This window comes from Esox lucius, chromosome 5 (genome assembly GCF_011004845.1).
Source record: "Esox lucius isolate fEsoLuc1 chromosome 5, fEsoLuc1.pri, whole genome shotgun sequence".
Classification (NCBI taxonomy): Eukaryota; Metazoa; Chordata; class Actinopteri; order Esociformes; family Esocidae; genus Esox; species Esox lucius.
In genome coordinates, this window is record NC_047573.1 from 377,498 (window position 1) to 398,221 (window position 20,724).

The 20,724-nt window shown below is 45.1% G+C and overlaps 1 protein-coding gene across 3 annotated transcripts in view; it reads right to left on the minus strand.

Annotated features, from left to right (window-relative positions):
• Positions 1 to 3,288: 3,288 nt before the first annotated feature.
• Positions 3,289 to 20,724, minus strand: part of klhdc3 (kelch domain containing 3) — a 45,658-nt gene continuing 28,222 nt past the window's right edge. For 2 of the 3 annotated variants that reach the window (XM_029119738.2, XM_029119739.2), the window contains exons 9-11: positions 10,712 to 10,785; positions 6,604 to 6,682; positions 3,289 to 4,046 (exon numbers count right to left, since the gene is read on the minus strand). In XM_029119738.2, the coding sequence (XP_028975571.1) occupies positions 3,980 to 4,046; positions 6,604 to 6,682; positions 10,712 to 10,785 (220 nt within the window). In that variant the 3' untranslated portion in view covers positions 3,289 to 3,979. Of the gene's footprint in view, positions 4,047 to 6,603; positions 6,683 to 10,709; positions 10,786 to 15,404; positions 16,369 to 20,724 lie in introns of those variants that run through there. The other variant, XM_034292102.1, reaches the window with a different exon arrangement.

Below are 20,724 nucleotides of genomic sequence, written 5' to 3' on the forward strand. Positions count from 1 at the left end.
GCTCTAAACCAATGTCTCCTCAAATAGCAAGGCTCCAGACCCATGTCTCCTCAGATAGAAAGGCTCCAAACTATGTCTCCTTGGAAAGCATGTCTCCAGACCCATGTCTCATCAGATAGCAAGGCTCCAAACCAGTGGTGCCCAAGCCTGTTCTGGGAGATCTACTGTCCTGTAGGTACTCTTCAACCCCATTTGTGACTAACCTGATTAAGCTTTTCATCCAGCAAATTATTAGAAGCAGGTGTGTTAAATTAGAGTTGGTGAGAAAATCTACAGGACAGTAGGTTTCCAGGAACAGGGTTGGGCAGCCCTGCTCTAAACCAATGTCTCCTCAGATAGCAAGTCTTTTTGCCAACAATTTGTGCAAGACAAACTGAAGCAAAATTGCAATGGAAGTATATATAATGTAATCTTGTTCCAACTCCAAGCAGAAGGGATATAATATTTCCATGTATTGGGGACAGAGGAAAGGACAGAGTTTTAAGGGTAAAGTCAGGCTTTACCTAAACAAAAAGACTGAATACTTATTCAACAACTACATTTTATTGATTAATCTTTTATTAATTATAGAATATTTTGAAGTTCAGTCACAAAAAAACTAAATCACAAATCCATTCCGAACCATCTTTCTAATGCAACAAAATGTGAAAAAGTCCAAAGGTTTTGAATACTTAATTCCAATGTACATAAACAGCAGTTCAGAGGTTTTTGATTCAGAGGCTGGCGTAAACAGTAATGAAAAGCATTTCTGTACATTACAAGCTTTTGAAAAAAATCTATAAATACTTGATTCCATCAATCCATTGATTCAAACATCTGCAAGGAAATGAGTCCTGAACATCAGTGGAGGACAACAAAGATATACCTGAAAATAATCAATTAATTCCAAACCATGTAACAGAAGCTTGGCCACATTGCCATGGGCAGAAGGGTAGAAGCTGTGTTTGAGGGTCAGGGGTGACAGGTCAGGGTAGAAGCTGTGTTTGAGGGTCAGGGGTGACAGGTCAGGGTAGAAGCTGTGTTTGAGGGTCAGGGGTGACAGGTCAGGGTAGAAGCTGTGTTTGAGGGACAGGGTGACAGGTCAGGGTAGAAGCTGTGTTTGAGGGTCAGGGGTGACAGGTCAGGGTAGAAGCTGTGTTTGAGGGTCAGGGGTGACAGGTCATGGTAGAAGCTGTGTTTGAGGGTCAGGGTAGAAGCTGTGTTTGAGGGTCAGGGGTGATAGGTCAGGGTAGAAGCTGTGTTGGGGGGTGATGGATATTCATGGTTCTGATAAATGTAACAGGCTTCCATCGTTTGCCTTTAAATCATGTAGTTGCGGTACCACAGCAGAATTCTATGAACATGAGCGCTAGGATGTCTGCTGATGTTAGTGTCACAATATAAACTGAGTAGTTAGGGCCTTGGATGCTAAATGCATGAAAAACTTTGTATTATAGGACTGTTCACTATGGGTATAAAAAAATATTCGTACTACTGTAATTAAATTGGTAAGCAGTTTAAAATAGTAAGAAGGCACCTCAGAAGTTTGTGTAAATGTCTGATCTGCCATGTCTGAATGCAGTCCAGGCACTCAGTGTTGCATTGCACATAACTGCTGTAAGCAGTGACTTATATGCCATATTGCTTAATATAACCAGGTGGTTCAAACACTTAATGCTGATAGGCTGAAAGCTGTGGTATTTGAGAACTTATAAACCGAGTGGACTGAATCCTGATTGGCTAATAACCGTATAAGTGAGCAATAAGGCCCAAGGGGATGTGTTATACGGCCAATATAGCACAGCAAAGAGCTGTTCACAGGCATGACACAACACATAGCTGTGGTATATTGGCCATATATCTATCACAAACCCCAGAAATGCCTTACTGCTATTATAAACCGGTTAGGCCAACCAAGGCCAGATGAGGCCAGCCGAGGCCAGATGAGTTGGCTGCTGATCCAGTTCCAGTAGCTTGGTCTGGTGTTGGGTGTACATTTCTACACTATCTAGATCTCTGTTGATATATCCATCCATTCCTATATTTGGCAAATAAAGACTAAAAACAAAAAGTTTTTCTCCTGCTGGGGCGCAAGTAAGTAGCTCAAGTGTTGAAGACTTACTACAAAATGTCTTTACTAAATGTACTGAATATGAACGTCATCAGACTCAAGTTACAGCAACTACGAAGTCTAGTGTGTTGAGGTGCATTTGAAAAGGGGTCTGCAAGGACGAAGAAGGGTTTCTGAGGATGAAGTTCTGGAGGACAAATAATGGTTTGCGAGAACAAAGATGGGTCTTCAAGGACGAAGAAGGGTTTCTGAGGATGAAGTTCTGGAGGACAAATAATGGTTTATGAGAACAAAGATGGGTCTGCAAGGACGAAGAAGGGTTTCTGAGGATGAAGTTCTGGAGGACAAATAATGGTTTGCGAGAACAAAGATGGGTCTTCAAGGACGAAGAAGGGTTTCTGAGGATGAAGTTCTGGAGGACAAATAATGGTTTGCGAGAACAAAGATGGGTCTTCAAGGACGAAGAAGGGTTTCTGAGGATGAAGTTCTGGAGGACAAATAATGGTTTGCGAGAACAAAGATGGGTCTTCAAGGACGAAGGAGGGTTTCTGAGGATGAAGTTCTGGAGGACAAATAATGGTTTGCGAGAACAAAGATGGGTCTTCAAGGACGAAGAAGGGTTTCTGAGGATGAAGTTCTGGAGGACAAATAATGGTTTGCGAGAACAAATATGGGTCTTCAAGGACGAAGAAGGGTTTCTGAGGATGAAGTTCTGGAGGACAAATAATGGTTTGCGAGAACAAAGATGGGTCTTCAAGGACGAAGGAGGGTTTCTGAGGATGAAGTTCTGGAGGACAAATAATGGTTTGCGAGAACAAAGATGGGTCTGCAAGGACGAAGAAGGGTTTCTGAGGATGAAATGGGTTTGTGAGGATATACTTGTTTGCGATTATTCAGAACATTTGGCATAAAGGAGCTACTCCTGTTTCCCCAATGTGAGCTTGTGAACAAAACAACTGGAGGGACGGGGTTGGGGTCACTGATCAGTCAGCAATGGTAGTAAAGACCTGAATTAAGAAAACCATACCAGATCTAAATGTCAGTGTTCTTTCAAAACAAAACATAAATGCTGAGTGAAGGATGTTTCTGACTGTTATAATTCTTAAAACAATCAGGGTACTTTGTGATTATCATGAATTTGTGAGTAACTGCAATCCCAGATATTATAACACCTTTCATCATCAGTACAATAGCTTCTCTATTCTCAGAGTCCAGGGAAAACACAGAAAACATGGGAAGATGGGAGATCATTGTTTTTATGTAGAGAGGGAGAGGGAACAAAAGGTCACAGAGTGAGAGCGTGTGAGGGAGGCAACTCAATCAAGAGCAGATCAATGTTTTGCTGTACAGAGACAGACAGACAGACAGACAGACAAGGGGCTCAGGTCCGAAAGAGTCCGACAGCCATGATAAGTCTTTACACTGAACTACAAGAATCAGACTAGGTACAGCCAGATAGGTGCTGATCCACAGATAAAAAATCCAGATAGTAAGTGCCAGAACTTCAATGCTGATGTTTGGCTCAAGCTCTGTGGGGTGAGCTAGATGAGTCCAGATAGCAGGGTTCTGTTGGAGCTTCATGGGGTAGTCTAGTTCAGTCCAGATAGCAGGGTCCTGTTGGAGCTTCATTGGGTCATCTAGTGCAGTCCAGATAGCAGGGTTCTGTTGGAGCTTCATGGGGTCATCTAGTTCAGTCCAGATAGCAGGGTTCTGTTGGAGCTTCATGGGATAATCTAGTTCAGCCCAGACAGCAGAGTTCTGTAGGAGTTAGCACTGGTACTACGGTTAGATCTGGGCTCCCTGCCAAGTTCTAGTAGAGGGTCAGAGGACTTCTCAAATAGTGGATCAGCTCCAGGGCCCATTTCTGCATGTTATGTTAAGGTCTTTGCTCTTGGGCCTAGGGGATTATATGGTACTGTGGTTGCCAGTTCAGCCGTGGGAGGAAAAGATGGGTCTACTGATGTTACTGTTAGTTGTCATGGCGTTCAGCTCCCACCTACAAGAGACAGAGTTCAGTTAACATCTTAATGAATTCAGGAAATCTCTCAGTGGCATGACACTGTCATGTTGTAACCACGGTGATCCTGTGTGAGAGGTTGAGGTTAAGGGAGGAGGGCTGGTATAGTATTGAGGGTTAGGGAGGGGGCTGGTATAGTGTTGAGGGTTAGGGAGGGGGCTGGTATAGTGGTGTTGATGGACAGGGAGGGGGGCTGGTATAGTGGTGTTGAGGGACCGGGAGGGGGGCTGGTATAGTGTTCAGGGACCGGGAGGGGGCTGGTATAGTGTTGAGGGACCGGGAGGGGGCTGGTATAGTGTTGAGGGACAGGAAGGGGGAGGGTATAGTGGTGTTAAGGGACAGGGAGGGGGCTGGTATAGTGGTGTTAAGGGACAGGGAGGGGGCTGGTATAGTGTTGAGGGACAGGAAGGGGGAGGGTATAGTAGTGTTGAGGGACAGGGAGGGCGCTGGTATAGTGTTGAGGGAGCGGGAGGGGGCTGGTATAGTGGTGTTAAGGGACAGGGAGGGGGCTGGTATAGTGGTGTTAAGGGACCGGGAGGGGGCTGGTATAGTGGTGTTAAGGGACCGGGAGGGGGCTGGTATAGTGGTGTTGAGGGACAGGGAGGGGGCTGGTATAGTGGTGTTAAGGGACAGGGAGGGGGGCTGGTATAGTGGTGTTAAGGGACAGGGAGGGGGCTGGTATAGTGGTGTTGAGGGACAGGGAGGGGGAGGGTATAGTGGTGTTGAGGGACAGGGAGGGGGAGGGTATAGTGGTGTTGAGGGACAGGGAGGGGGCTGGTATAGTGTTGAGGGACAGGGAGGGGGCTGGTATAGTGTTGAGGGACAGGGAGGGGGCTGGTATAGTGTTGAGGGTTAGGGAGGGGGCTGGTATAGTGGTGTTGATGGACAGGGAGGGGGGCTGGTATAGTGGTGTTGAGGGACCGGGAGGGGGGCTGGTATAGTGGTGTTAAGGGACCGGGAGGGGGCTGGTATAGTGTTGAGGGACAGGAAGGGGGGCTGGTATAGTGATGTTAAGGGACAGGGAGGGGGCTGGTATAGTGGTGTTGAGGGACAGGGAGGGGGCTGGTATAGTGGTGTTAAGGGACAGGGAGGGGGCTGGTATAGTGGTGTTAAGGGACAGGGAGGGGGCTGGTATAGTGGTGTTGAGCCACATATTGTTGTTACTGGCTCATCTCTTTGTCTAACATTCATTGTTTGTGATCCATGGGTGTGTTTGTGTGTATGTGAGTGTGTGTGTGTGTGAGTAGGGATGAACCCTCGCTTTGACTGTGTGTGCTGTTAGGCACTTGATTTTGTGTTTCATACACTTGTGTGTGAGTGTGTGTGTTCTTAATAGTAGTGGATGTTGTATTTGTGACTGATTACGTGTGTGTAATCGTGTGTTGTATTGTGTTTGTATGTGAGTGTGTTTGATTGTGCGTTTGATTGGGTGATTGTGTGTTTATTTTGTTTGTGATTGTGTGTACATAATTGCCATTTGGGTTGAAGGTCAGCACTAGTCCTTGTCAGGAAGAGGGAGGTCAAGTCACTCCTGACCCCACCTAAAAGCCTCTTAGGGGTTAGGAACACAATTGACAACACCAAAGTGGTGTGTGTGTGTGTGTGTGTTTGTTTGTTTGTGTGGGTGTATATCAAGTTGCCTACTCATTATCTGGCTAACATGAGTAACAGGAGTATATCCATGGCATCCAGAATATTAGAAACAGGAGTAAATCAATATCCAGAATATTAGTAATGGGAGTAGATCAATATCCAGAATATTAGTAATGGGAGTAGATCAATATCCAGAATATTAGTAATGGGAGTAGATCAATATCCAGAATATTAGTAATGGGAGTAGGTCAATATCCAGAATATTAGTAATGGGAGTAGGTCAATATCCAGAATATTAGTAATGGGAGTAGATCAATATCCAGAATATTAGTAATGGGAGTAGATCAATATCCAGAATATTAGTAATGGGAGTAGGTCAATATCCAGAATATTAGTAATGGGAGTAGGTCAATATCCAGAATATTAGTAATGGGAGTAGATCAATATCCAGAATATTAGTAATGGGAGTAGGTCAATATCCAGAATATTAGTAATGGGAGTAGGTCAATATCCAGAATATTAGTAATGGGAGTAGATCAATATCCAGAATATTAGTAATGGGAGTAGGTCAATATCCAGAATATTATTAATGGAGTAGATCAATATCCAGAACATTAGTAATGTTTCGTTAATGTGTGTGTGTGTGTTTCAACCTTTTTAAAATGCTGTTTGTTCTACTTGAAATGTTTTCAGTTACATGAATACATTGTCCTCGATGACATGTGATAACATGGTGTCCTGAGGTCCTAGATGATATGTGATACCATGGTGTCCTGAGGTCCTAGATGACATGTGATAACATGGTGTTGAGGTCCTAGACGACATGTATCATGATACAGGAAAAAGCAATGACAAGGCTTTAAAAACAATTTGAATGAGCACCATGACTAATGTTTCCAAAACAAGAGAACATGTAGTAAATAGCAGCAGCTTTAAGGGTTACCGGAGGTCATGAGGAAGTCCTTGCTGATCTAGGCTGTAGTTGATCACCGCTAGCTTGCATAACGTCTTCAGATTAGGACCTGGAAGAAAAGAGGCCAAACATCTGGGTGACTCAGACAGATCTAATGATATACCCTGAAGAAAGGCCAAACATCTGGGTGACTCAGACAGATCTAATGATATTCCCTGAAGAAAGGCCAAACATCTGGGTGACTCAGACAGATCTAATGATATTCCCTGAAGAAAGGCCAAACATCTGGGTGACTCAGACAGATCTAATGATATTCCCTGAAGAAAGGCCAAACATCTGGGTGACTCAGACAGATCTAATGATACTCCCTGAAGAAAGGCCAAACATCTGGGTGACTCAAACAGATCTAATGACACTCTCTGACACATCTTCACTAGACGAGGTTAGGAGAGAAAGAGGTGCTACAACTCAACCCCAAGAGTTGACACACAACTAAGACAACTACACACACACCTAAGATAATTAAATAGACACACCTGACATAATCACAAACACACACGCCTGAGATAACCACACATAGACACACTGCAAGTTACTACACACATACCAGGGCCCTATAAAATATTTGTTTCAAAAATATTTTAAAAATTCTATTTTTGCTGGACCGCGTAAGTGGAGCCGGCTAAGAAGAGCGAATGTGACTGACAGACCCTTGTTAAATAGCACAGTGGTTAAAGAAGCAGACTAGTAATAAGCTAATGAGTTACCAGTAAAGCTTATTACAATGAACTATTAAAACGGCCAGTGGGAAAAGAGGATTTGTTCAGAAGAGGCTATACAGACACCTAGCAATGGTCCAGCTCTGTGGTTCAAGTTCATTGAAAAAGTAATTTGTTTCATTCATATTTTTCCCACATAATTTCTCCTTGAATACACACTATATACACGACAGACTCAAACTTACTCGATTGCAGTAAGAATTGCAATTTGTACTTGCATTTGCCTCATGGCACAACTATTCATTCCTACTTGCACATACATGCAAGCACGCAAGCAAGCAAGTAAGTTAATTTATATAGCACAATATATATATTTTATATAATAAAATATAATAAAAATAAAATAAATATTCTGTAGTCGATTCCATGAGGAACCTATAAAAACTGTAATGCTAAACAGTGCGGTTAAGTTCAAGTGCTCAGTCAAAGGTGGATGAAAAGAGAAGTTTTTTTTAATTAACCTGGATTTAAAAATGTATACGTTTGGGGCACGTCTAAGATCTTCCAGTTTTGTACAGAATAAGAGCTAAACACAGCTTCGTAATTTTTGTTTGGATTCTGGGCTGTACTAGTTGAGCTGTGTTCATGGATCTAAGAGACCTGCACAGTTGTACTCTTCAAACATATCAGAAATGTATTCGGGCCTAAACCATTCTGAGATTTATAAACTAAAAGCACCACTTTAAAATCTATTCTGTAACTGACTGGAAGCCAGTGCAAAGATTTAAGAAACCGGAGTGATGTGTTCTGTTCTCTTGGTCCTGGTTAACATTCTAGCAGCAGCATTCTGAATGAGCTGCAGCTGTTTTACAGTACTTTTGGGGAATCCAGTTAAGAGGCCATTACATTATTCAACCCTACTAAAGATAAAAGCATGGATGAGCTTCTCTTGGTCTTTTTGGGACACCAAGCCTTTGATTCGGTCTATATTATTAAGATGACTGAATGCTGTTTTGGTGACCACTTTGATATGACTGTTGAACATGAGATCTGAGTCTATCAGAACACTAAGATTACACACTTGGTCCCTGGTTTTTAGGGCCCGAGAATAATACTTGTTCTCTTTCTTTTTGTTGCCAAACACAATAATGTATTTTTTCTTGGTTTAATTGTAGACAATTTTGATTCATCCAAGTATGTACACTGAACAAAATTATAAACGGAAAACTTTTGTTTTTGCCCCCATTTATCATGAGTTGAACTCAAAGATCTAAGACTTTCTCTATGTACACAAAAGGCCTATTCCTTTCAAATATTGTTCACAAATCTGTCTAAATCTGTGTTAGTGAGCACGTCTCCTTTGCAGAGATAATCCATCCACCCCAAAGTTGGTATGTCAAGATGCTGATTAGACAGCCTGATTATTGCACAGGTGTGCCTTAGGTTGGCAACAATAAAAGGCCACTCTAAAATGTGCAGTTCCATCACACAGCACAATGCCACAGATGTGCTCTATACAGTGACACGTCAGTCTATTGAGCTGTAGTCATTTGGTTTGAGATACATATACATTTGACTATCATCACCATAGCTGTGGTAGTTAATGTTGTTGTTCGGTAGAATTTGGCCAAGAGGTAGCATATAGAGGTGGTCCAAGAACTGATCCCTGTGGAACTATGCATGTCATAGCCACCCTATCAGATTCATGATTACCAATGGTGACAAAGTAACTCCAGCCATCTAGACAAGATCTGAATCAATCAAGGACTGTCCCGGAGAGTCCTACCCAATTTTCCAGCCTATCTACACTCACCTAAAGGATTATTAGGAACACCAGAACTGCCTTCATTCTACATGGCATTGATTCAACAAGGTGCTGAAAGCATTCTTTAGAAATGTTGGCCCATATTGATAGGATAGCATCTTGCAGTTGGAGATTTGTGGGATGCACATCCAGGACATGAAGCTCCCGTTCCACCACATCCCAAAGATGCTCCATTGGGTTGAGATCTGGTGACTGTGGGGGCCATTTCAGTACAGTGAACTCATTGTCATGTTCAAGAAACCAATTTGAAATGATTCGAGCTTTGTGACATGGTGCATTATCCTGCTGGAAGTAGCCATCAGAGGATGGGTACATGGTGGTCATAAAGGGATGGACATGGTCAGAATCAATGCTCAGGTAGGCCGTGGCATTTAAACGATGCCCAATTGGCACTAAGGGGCCTAAAGTGTGCCAAGAAAACACCCCCCACACCATTACAACACCACCACCACCAGCCTGCACAGTGGTAACAAGGCATGATGGATCCATGTTCTCATTCTGTTTACACCAAATTCTGACTCTATCATCTGAATGTCTCAACAGAAATCGAGACTCATCCGACCAGGCAACATTCTTCCAGTCTTCAACTGTCCAATTTTGGTGAGCTTGTGCAAATTGTAGCCTCTTTTCCTATTTGTAGTGGAGATGAGTGGTACCCGGTGGGGTCTTGTGCTGTTGTAGCCCATCCGCCTCAAGGTTGTGCGTGTTGTCGCTTCACAAATGCTTTGCGGCATACCTTGGTTGTAACGAGTGGTTATTTCAGTCAAAGTGGCTCTTCTATCAGCTTGAATCAGTCGGCCCATTCTCCTCTGACCTCTAGCATCAACAAGGCATTTTGGCCCACAGGACTGCCGCATACTGGATGTTTTTCCCTTTTCACACCATTCTTTGTAAACCCTAGAAATGGTTGTGAGTGAAAATCCCAGTAACTGAGCAGATTGTGAAATACTCAGACCGGCCTGTCTGGCACCAACAACCATGCCACGCTCAAAATTGCTTAAATCACCTTTCTTTCCCATTCTGACATTCAGTTTGGAGTTCAGGAGATTGTCTTGACCAGGACCACACCCCTAAATGCATAGAAACAACAGCCATGTGATTGGTTGATTAGATAATTGCATTCATGAGAAATTGAACAGGTGTTCCTAATAATCTTTTAATAATCAGAGCCGTTTCAGTACTGTGGTGAGGTCGGAAACCTGCCTGTGTCTATACATACACTTACTTGCACATTTTCTACCCTCCCCTATTTGCCTTCATTGCTCATTTAGAATTGCCATTTGCACTGTATTTTCCTTCATTGCACATCTATACATTCCACTTGTAACACAAACTTTACTTAATACTTGTACATTTCCTGCACTCTTTTATGTACTTCTGGTTAGATGCTAACTGCATCTAACTGCACTCGTACTGTACAGTACAATAAAGCTGAATATAATGATCTTTATATTTAAGGCACATTTAAGTCCAATTGTTCATGCCGAATGTTTGCCCTGACTGGCCCCGGATATCCAATCACACAGCCTCTGGAACCATTAAAGTAACCTGACATGGCCAGACAGAGACAGACAGGCAGACAGAGGGTACTTACTGAAGTCAAGGATGTAGAGGTCTGAGTGGTCCATGAGGTTAAACTCATCCCCCATCCCCTGCTCTGGACACGGGCTGAGCAGAGGAAACACAAATGTTAGTTACACTTAATATAGGAAGCTTTATACCTGACGTTCTCCAGACCCAGATCATGGACATAACAAATGATCAGTAGGACAAATACATTTCCAACACAAAGTCAGCCCACATTAGCACGGCCAGTATTTCTAGTCTCCCTTCCTGCCAGTCCAGACAGAGGCCTTGTTTCCACAGGTGCCAGTTCCCACAGACACCATGTTTCCACTTGTGCCAAACAATTGTGTTTTACCCTAAAGTTTATACTGTTAAAAGAAAACTGTAGCTATGTTGCAATTAATATAATTTTTTGCTGAATGACTGCGGTACTGAACCAGAAGAAACCGGTTGCAGTTCTGATCCAATTCACAAAAGCTTTATTTAGCTTGAGGGGATGAGTAAACATCTGGGCCAACTTTTGGGGGTTCCACCACCCTCAAATGGAAATGAAGTCACATCCCTACTTGCAAGAACACTCATGTCATTTAAGGAACATGGAACACGTCATTTAAGGAACATGTCCTTTAAGGAACATGGAACATGTCATTTAAGGAACATGTCCTTTAAGGAACATGTCCTTTAAGGAACATGGAACATGTCATTTAAGGGCTGAGGGTTTAGGAGCTGGCTACTATGTTTTTGGAGTCCAGACACTGTCTGCAAAGGAGAGGGATGGCAGAGAAGACGAGGCTGCAGAGGCAGTGAAGACGAGGCTGCAGAGGCAGAGATGGCAGAGAAAACATTTAAACGGGGCTCCACCCCATCCTGGATGAATGGTGGACATCCATGCCATTTCCACACCTGAATGCCTTCTTCTGTGCTGGGACATTAACCCAGAGAAGGGAGGCTGCCATAGTATAGACAGGGCCTGTCCTAGGTCCTTGGTGTCAAACTTCTAATGGAAAAACATCTCTGGAGCAAACTGGCATGATACCTGGTGTTACACTGGTGGCGGATAAAAGCACCAGTGGAAATGCGGTAACAGTGACATTATGTTCCAGGCCAAGGTGAAGGCTGACGGGACATTCCTAGAAGACACATTCAGCATTTTAATGGTTCTATAAAAGCAGAACACCATGGGTGAAACTGAATGCGGGGTCATTGGCTTAGATACTTGGACTGGTTTGAGACAATCCATTTGCTGGGGACATTGTTCTGTCCCTTTATAACTTGACCACATTTTGGATGTAGCAAATCACAGAGCAGCGCCTGGCTGTGAACGGCCTCTGAAGGGCTACCAGAACTATATTGTATCCCTGTAGAGCTGTTCTCACCCAGGTACACATTCAAGATTACACCAACCAGGCCCAGCCAAGGGTCCAGACCCCTTATCCTCTACTGAGATGCTCTCCTTCTACCCTCTGACAGACAGACAGACTCTCTCCTTCTACCCTCTGACAGACAGACAGACTCTCTCCTTCTACCCTCTGACAGACAGACAGACTCTCTCCTTCTACCCTCTGACAGACAGACAGACTCTCTCCTTCTACCCTCTGACAGACAGACAGACTCTCTCCTTCTACCCTCTGACAGACAGACAGACTCTCTCCTTCTACCCTCTGACAGACAGACAGACTCTCTCCTTCTACCCTCTGACAGACAGACTCTCTCCTTCTACCCTCTGACAGACAGACTCCCTCTCCTTCTACCCTCTGACAGACAGACAGACTCTCTCTCCTTCTACCCTCTGACAGACAGACAGACTGAGTCACACATCATTGCAGATCAGAAAGGGCTGCCTGTGTTTTGGGTTGTTATCAGAAGACGGCAGACCGCCCCTCATTAGGCCCACAGGAAGTGAAGTGTTGGTCAGAAGGCCGGCTGGTCCTACTGATAGTAGCACCCCCTCTTCCAGCCTCCACAAGGCCTGTGGCTCTTTCACAACACATCCGTTTCCTACCTCACTGATTCAGTACTACCACACACACGCACACACCCCACTACACACACACATACACACACACACACCCCACTACACACACACACCCCACTACACACACACACCCCACCATACACACACACACCCCACTACACACACACATACACACACACACCCCACTACACACACACACATACACACACACACCCCACCATACACACACACACCCCACTACACACACACATACACACACACACCCCACTACACACACACACCCCACTACACACACACACCCCACTACACACACACATACACACACACACCCCACTACACACACACACCCCACTACACACACACACCCCACCATACACACACACACCCCACCATACACACACACACCCCACTACACACACACACCCCACTACACACACACACCCCACCATACACACACACACCCCACCATACACACACACACCCCACCATACACACACACACCCCACCATACACACACACACACCCCACCATACACACACACCCCACTACACACACACACCCCACTACACACACACACCCCACTACACACACACACCCCACTACACACACACAATCCCCCACCACACACACGCACACACCCCACTACACACACACACACCCCACCATACACACACACACCCCACCATACACACACACACCCCACTACACACACACACCCCACTACACACACACACCCCACTACACACACACACACCCCACCATACACACACACACACCCCACCATACACACACACACCCCACTACACACACACACACCCCACCATACACACACACACCCCACTACACACACACATACACACACACACCCCACTACACACACACATACACACACACACCCCACTACACACACACACCCCACTACACACACACACCCCACTACACACACACATACACACACACACCCCACTACACACACACACCCCACTACACACACACACCCCACCATACACACACACACCCCACCATACACACACACACCCCACTACACACACACACCCCACTACACACACACACCCCACTACACACACACACCCCACCATACACACACACACCCCACCATACACACACACACCCCACCATACACACACACACCCCACCATACACACACACACCCCACCATACACACACACCCCACTACACACACACACCCCACTACACACACACACACCCCACTACACACACACACCCCACTACACACACACAATCCCCCACCACACACACGCACACACCCCACTACACACACACACACCCCACCATACACACACACACCCCACTACACACACACACCCCACTACACACACACACCCCACTACACACACACACACCCCACCATACACACACACACCCCACCATACACACACACACCCCACCATACACACACACACCCCACTACACACACACACACCCCACCATACACACACACACCCCACCATACACACACACACACCCCACTACACACACACACCCCACTACACACACACACCCCACTACACACACACACCCCACTACACACACACATACACACACAATCCCCCACCACACACAAACACAGACACACACACACTCCCCCACCACATACACACTCCCCCACCATACACACACACACCCCACTACACACACACACCCCACTACACACACACACCCCACTACACACACACACCCCACTACACACACACATACACACACAATCCCCCACCACACACAAACACAGACACACACACACTCCCCCACCACATACACACTCCCCCACCATACACACACACACCCCACTACACACACACACCCCACCATACACACACACACCCCACTACACACACACACCCCACCATACACACACACACCCCACCATACACACACACACCCCACTACACACACACACCCCACCATACACACACACAATCCCCCACCACACACAAACACAGACACACACACAATCCCCCACCACATACACACACACACACACACACACACACTCCCCCACCACACACACACTCCCCCACCACACACACACACACACACACACACACACACACACAATCCCCCACCACACACACACACACACACACACAATCCCCCACCACACACACACACACACACACACAATCCCCCACCGCACACAGACACACAAACACACACAATCCCCCACCACACACACACACACACACAATCCCCCACCACACACACACACACACACACAATCCCCCACCACATACAAACACACACAATCCCCCACCACATACAAACACACACAATCCCCCACCACATACAAACACACACAATCCCCCACCACACACACACACACAATCCCCCACCACACACACACACACGTTTGTATTGGCTATCCTCATGGGGACCAGAAAATAGAAATTGCATGCTCCCTTGCCCTAAACTTAACCCTAAACATAACCCTAACCCTTACCGTAAACCGAACCTTAACCTAACCTTAATCTAAAACTAACCCTAACGTCAATAAAGTAACATTTATGCCTAAACTTCACCTGGATGTAATGCCTAACCTTAACCCTAAACTTAACCAACAACACCGGGACCTTAAAGAAACCCCAATTCTAACTATAAAATGATTTGTAAATTTGACCCTAAACCTAATCCCTGAGCCGGAAATTTACTTTTGCCTCATGAATATAGTTAAACAACCCCCCCCCCCCTCATGGGTGCTGAAGATAACCTGGTGGGTGGAGACGGTCAAAGACACTGTGCTGAAGACAACCTGGTGGGTGGAGATGGTCATAAACACTGTGCTGAAGACAACCTGGTGGGTGGAGACGGTCATGAACAGTGTGCTGAAGACAACCTGGTGGGTGGAGATGGTCAAAGACACTGTGCTGAAGACAACCTGGTGGGTGGAGATGGTCATAAACACTGTGCTGAAGACAACCTGGTGGGTGGAGATGGTCATAAACACTGTGCTGAAGACAACCTGGTGGGTGGAGATGGTCAAAGACACTGTGCTGAAGACAACCTGGTGGGTGGAGATGGTCAAAAACACAGTGCTGAAGACAACCTGGTGGGTGGAGATGGTCAAAGACACTGTGCTGAAGACAACCTGGTGGGTGGAGATGGTCAAAAACACAGTGCTGAAGACAACCTGGTGGGTGGAGATGGTCATAAACACTGTCCTGAAGACAACCTGGTGGGTGGAGATGGTCATAAACACTGTCCTGAAGACAACCTGGTGGGTGGAGATGGTCATAAACACTGTCCTGAAGACAACCTGGTGGGTGGAGATGGTCATAAACACTGTCCTGAAGACAACCTGGTGGGTGGAGATGGTCATGAACAGTGTCCTGAAGACAACCTGGTGGGTGGAGATGGTCAAAGACACTGTGCTGAAGACAACCTGGTGGGTGGAGATGGTCAAAGACACTGTGCTGAAGACAACCTGGTGGGTGGAGATGGTCATGAACAGTGTCCTGAAGACAACCTGGTGGGTGGAGATGGTCATGAGCAGTGTCCTGAAGACAACCTGGTGGGTGGAGATGGTCATGAACAGTGTCCTGAAGACAACCTGGTAGGTGGATATGGTCATGAGCAGTGTACTGAAGACAACCTGGTGGGTGGAGATGGTCATGAGCAGTGTGCTGAAGACAACCTGGTGGGTGGAGATGGTCAGTACTGCTGTATATGAAGAAAACAGGTTTTAATAAAAATCAATTTTAATAACCACCCCCTCCCTCCCTCCCTCATTCCCTCCCTCCCTCCCTCCCTCGAACCCTCATTCCCTCCCTCCCTCATTCCCTCCCCCCCTCCCTCCCTCTACGTCACCCCACATGTCCAGGATGCTGAAGGGTTTTACGTTGCTAATCCTCACTAAATAAACAGGTCGTGGTTTTAAAGCAGCCCACAGAGGAATGGAGCACGAGCCCAGAGGTCCCAAGGGGGCAGCTGGGGAACTCGTTACGACCCCCCACACCATCCTCCCTGGCAGGTCCTCCAACCCTGACCCAACCCCCCTCCTGAGCTCCACTCCAGGCTGGCGGCTTGGACAACCTCTTATCAAGCTTATATTACAAGTCATGTTAACACACACTGCCGTCAGAAGAACACGTTCCATTCCAAATTACAGATTAGAAGAACTACATAGGCACAGCCATACCTAAAACACTGCTACCATTTCCACTGAAATAAGCTGAAACAGTGTTGGTCTCCAAACATTGTTGGATTGGATTTGTATTATTGCAGAACCATTTGTACCTTTGTAAACGTCCGTTTACCATTTCGATGGATCAACTGTCCAGTTAGATACAGCATATGACCAGCTTCAGCATCAAGTCCAACTTGGTCTGTATCTATAGACTCTGAACCTGTTTCAGTATCTAGGCGGTAGAACCATCCAGTCAGAGTACAGAACCATTCAGATTAGAGAACCATACAGCTAGATCACAAAACCATTCAGTCAGAGTAGCATGCAGGACCTGCTAATATCAGAGGAGTCACAGATACAGAAGAGTATGTAGGCCTGATTAGCCAGTTGAGTGGGCTACTGACCGGCTTACTGACTGGTTGCAGTCAGCATGGATGGCTGACTGAATGACTGGTGCATGAAAGAACACTGACAGGAAACAGAAGCCACCTGAGGACCACTGAGAAGCTTCTCCAGCAGGACCAGAGGACCACTGAGAAGCTTCTCCAGCAGGACCAGAGGACCACTAAGAAGCTTCTCCAGCAGGACCAGAGGACCACTGAGAAGCTTCTCCAGCAGGACCAGAGGACCACTGAGAAGCTTCTCCAACAGGACCAGAGGACCACTGAGAAGCTTCTCCAGCAGGACCTGATGACCACTGAGAAGCACAGGCTAATTATAATCTAGATACAATCCAGACATTTATCAGAACTCAGTTGCTGATAACATTCCTATTAAAGACAATGTAGTTACTAACAGATCTGGCTTTCCTATAAAATAAATACACTAAAGTTAGTAGTTAAGGACAAATGTCTAACATTTTGAGAAAGTTAATAAATAAATAAATAATAACGTTAACATTAATAAATGCACCAAAAATCTCCCTTTTTGTCAGACGGTGAAGTGGGCTACATTTATTTAAGGTCTGGGTTCCACTTATCAACCGAAAATTAATGGTATGTGAAAAACATCTAAGAATCTGAAGATTTTTCTATTTGTATCTTTACAGTATAAAGCAAAACTCTAAACAATGCATGCAGAGCCCAATTAGCACTAGGCCCACTAATTATTAAAATCCAGAAAAGCTATTTCCCTCTCCCATTACAAAGCCCTGACTTACAATGACATTAATGTAGAGAAGACCCTTTAAACACAAACAGACCCCATAGAGCCCTAGGTGAACAAAACCAGTTGGACCCAAGCACATATTAAGAAAAGAAAATGGGTAAAAAGAGTAAAACTCAGAAGCAGAATACCTGACCACTGTGACAGAGCCCAAATGATGAAAAACCATGACTATGTTCAGATTCAGTGAACATGGCCTTGCTATTCGACGGCAACCACAGGCAGACATGGCTCGAGATAGAAGGCAGACAACACCACAAAATGAGGTGGAAACTGCGCTCAGCTTGTTTGTTGGAAGCTGTGCTTCCTAAGCTCTGGCAAAATTATAGCCACCTATTTCTATTAGATAATAGAGAGCCAGAAATCACAAAATAAAATCATAAACTCCTGTAACTTTAAGGCAATATACAGCATCCAGACTGACCCATTGGCATGACAAAAGGGCAACCACAGGTGCATGGACAACATTGGAGATAACTAATTCATTTAAATATCAACCATTTCTTTTACAATGTCATTCATTAACTTTTCTTCTAGTAATTAAACAGACTCTCATACAACCCTGGAGTTGTTCTCCCAACTGAGCTACATGACCCACACAAACTATTTGCACATCATTACAACATGGCACATAATCATAATAACATTTCAAATGTCCTTTATCCTCTCAAAATATTTTTGTGTAACCTTTATTTTCTTCCACTCTTTTTACTATTTTCTCTTTCTTGTTTCAATAATGCAAACCAATGTTTGGAAAAGAAAGATGGTAATGAAAAAGAGAGATCTCTGACTGTGGTAGAGCTGGGGCGATTTGAAGCAAGGAAGTCTTTAGGTGCGAATGTATTTCTGGGTGAGGGTTAGAGAAACAGGGTGTGAGTTTAGGGGCTCCCCTGGAGTTAAATTAGGGCTTTGTTACACGATCAGTAAAGTATCATTATGTGTGAAAGTGCTCCTCCTCCTAGTAGCAGTAGTTCCCCATTCTGATCCCAGGGACCTCTCTTTCCCCCCACCTCTCCCTCCCGTCGCCTCTCTCCCTATACCTGCCCCGTCTCCCCCCCAAAAAATAACACAGCTTGATGTTTCTAACAACACTCTCTAGAGGCATCTAATCAAACCTCTTTTTACGTCACCCTCCCCCAAAACCCACCTCCTCCGCCACCTCAGGGCTCTTCACACCAAAGGCCCTAAAACTGAACTGAAGAGGGGCCACGAAACAGCTCGAGAAAAAAATAAAATAAATCACAAAGCCTCTATATTGTCTGTGAGTCCAACAACAACTTTCACTTGTCCTACAACGATGTTAGTCTGTGGCAGATAAGGAGAGGTCATCACACCTTCATGTGCTGTTGCATTTTAAAGAAAAACACTGGTGATGATCTCCCTGACCTGAACCAACCCTGGGAGGCTTTTATCGGCTGTATACTCTTCCAAGTCTTCCTCTGTGCACTTCCTGTTGAGCTGAGGCCCTTACGAATCAGAACCTTACTTCCTGTTGCTACTTCAGGACCTCCAGGTCAGAGGAACTCATCATCCTGCAATATGACTTCCTGTCAGACGCTTATCAGAAGAAACAGATGCAGTGCACTCCAAGCTAGCCTTAGCTTTAATGTTAGAATTACTGAAGCTTTCCTTAATGGGATGTGGTCTCACTGGGGACTCAGCCTGACGTTAGTAAGGTCTTGTATTGTGGTCTGGTCCAGGGGTTCTCAGCCTCAAGACGCAAAATGTTGCTGTTATTCCATTGTACCCTATAGTTAATTGTGTTCAACTGGCATTCATCTAAATAAGTCCCTGTTTAGTGGGCTAGAATTATAATCAGCAGTAATTTGGGCCCCAAGGCCTGGAGGTGGTGTTCAGGGGGTGCTAGGTAGTAGCTGGTGTTCAGGTGTACTAGGACATAGCTGTTGTTCAGGGGGTACTAGGTCATAGCTGGTGCTAGGTCGTAGTTGGTGTTAAGGGGGTACTAGGTAGTAGCTGTTGCTAGGTCGTAGCGGTGCTAGATCGTAGCTGGTGTTCAGGGGGTACTAGGTCGTAGCCGGTGTTCAGGGGGTACTAGGACATAGCTGTTGTTCAGAGGGTACTAGGTCATAGCTGGTGCTAGGTTGTAGCTGTTGTTCAGGGTGTACTAGGTCGTAGCTGGTGCTAGTTTGTAGCTGGTGTTCAGGGGTACTAGGTCATAGCTGGTGTTCAGGGGGTGTTAGGTTCTAAGGCAATGATTGTTACCTAGTTGTTACCTATATGAGCTCCATTCTGGCAACTTGAAATGGGAGAAAATATCAAAATATTTACAGCATTTACTATTAATATATAATACTAAATAGAATCATATGTTTATAATATGGTGTTGTCTTTGGTGATATATCGTATTATTTGGATCTTTTTAAATAGGTTGTTCTCTGTTATTAAGTTATTAAATAGGTCAATAGTTTGTTTTTAGAATGTTACAAGACATATGGTGAGTATTAATGTCCAACAAAATCACAATAAAACCAGTTACAATACCTCAGTATTGTGATAATATGACATGTTTAACATGGCTACTCCCTGTCCTACTGGGCATATCAATTCATTAAGGGCATTGGTAACTATTTGGGCCCCCTCCTTGGTCTTCACTGGGATGTAGATTAGATTGTGGAGGAGCATAGAGTTAATCCTCAGGTAGAGACTCAGAGTATAGCAGGGCACCAGAGAGATAAGCATGAAGACACCTTTCAGAGATTAGAGGTTTGGACCAACCACG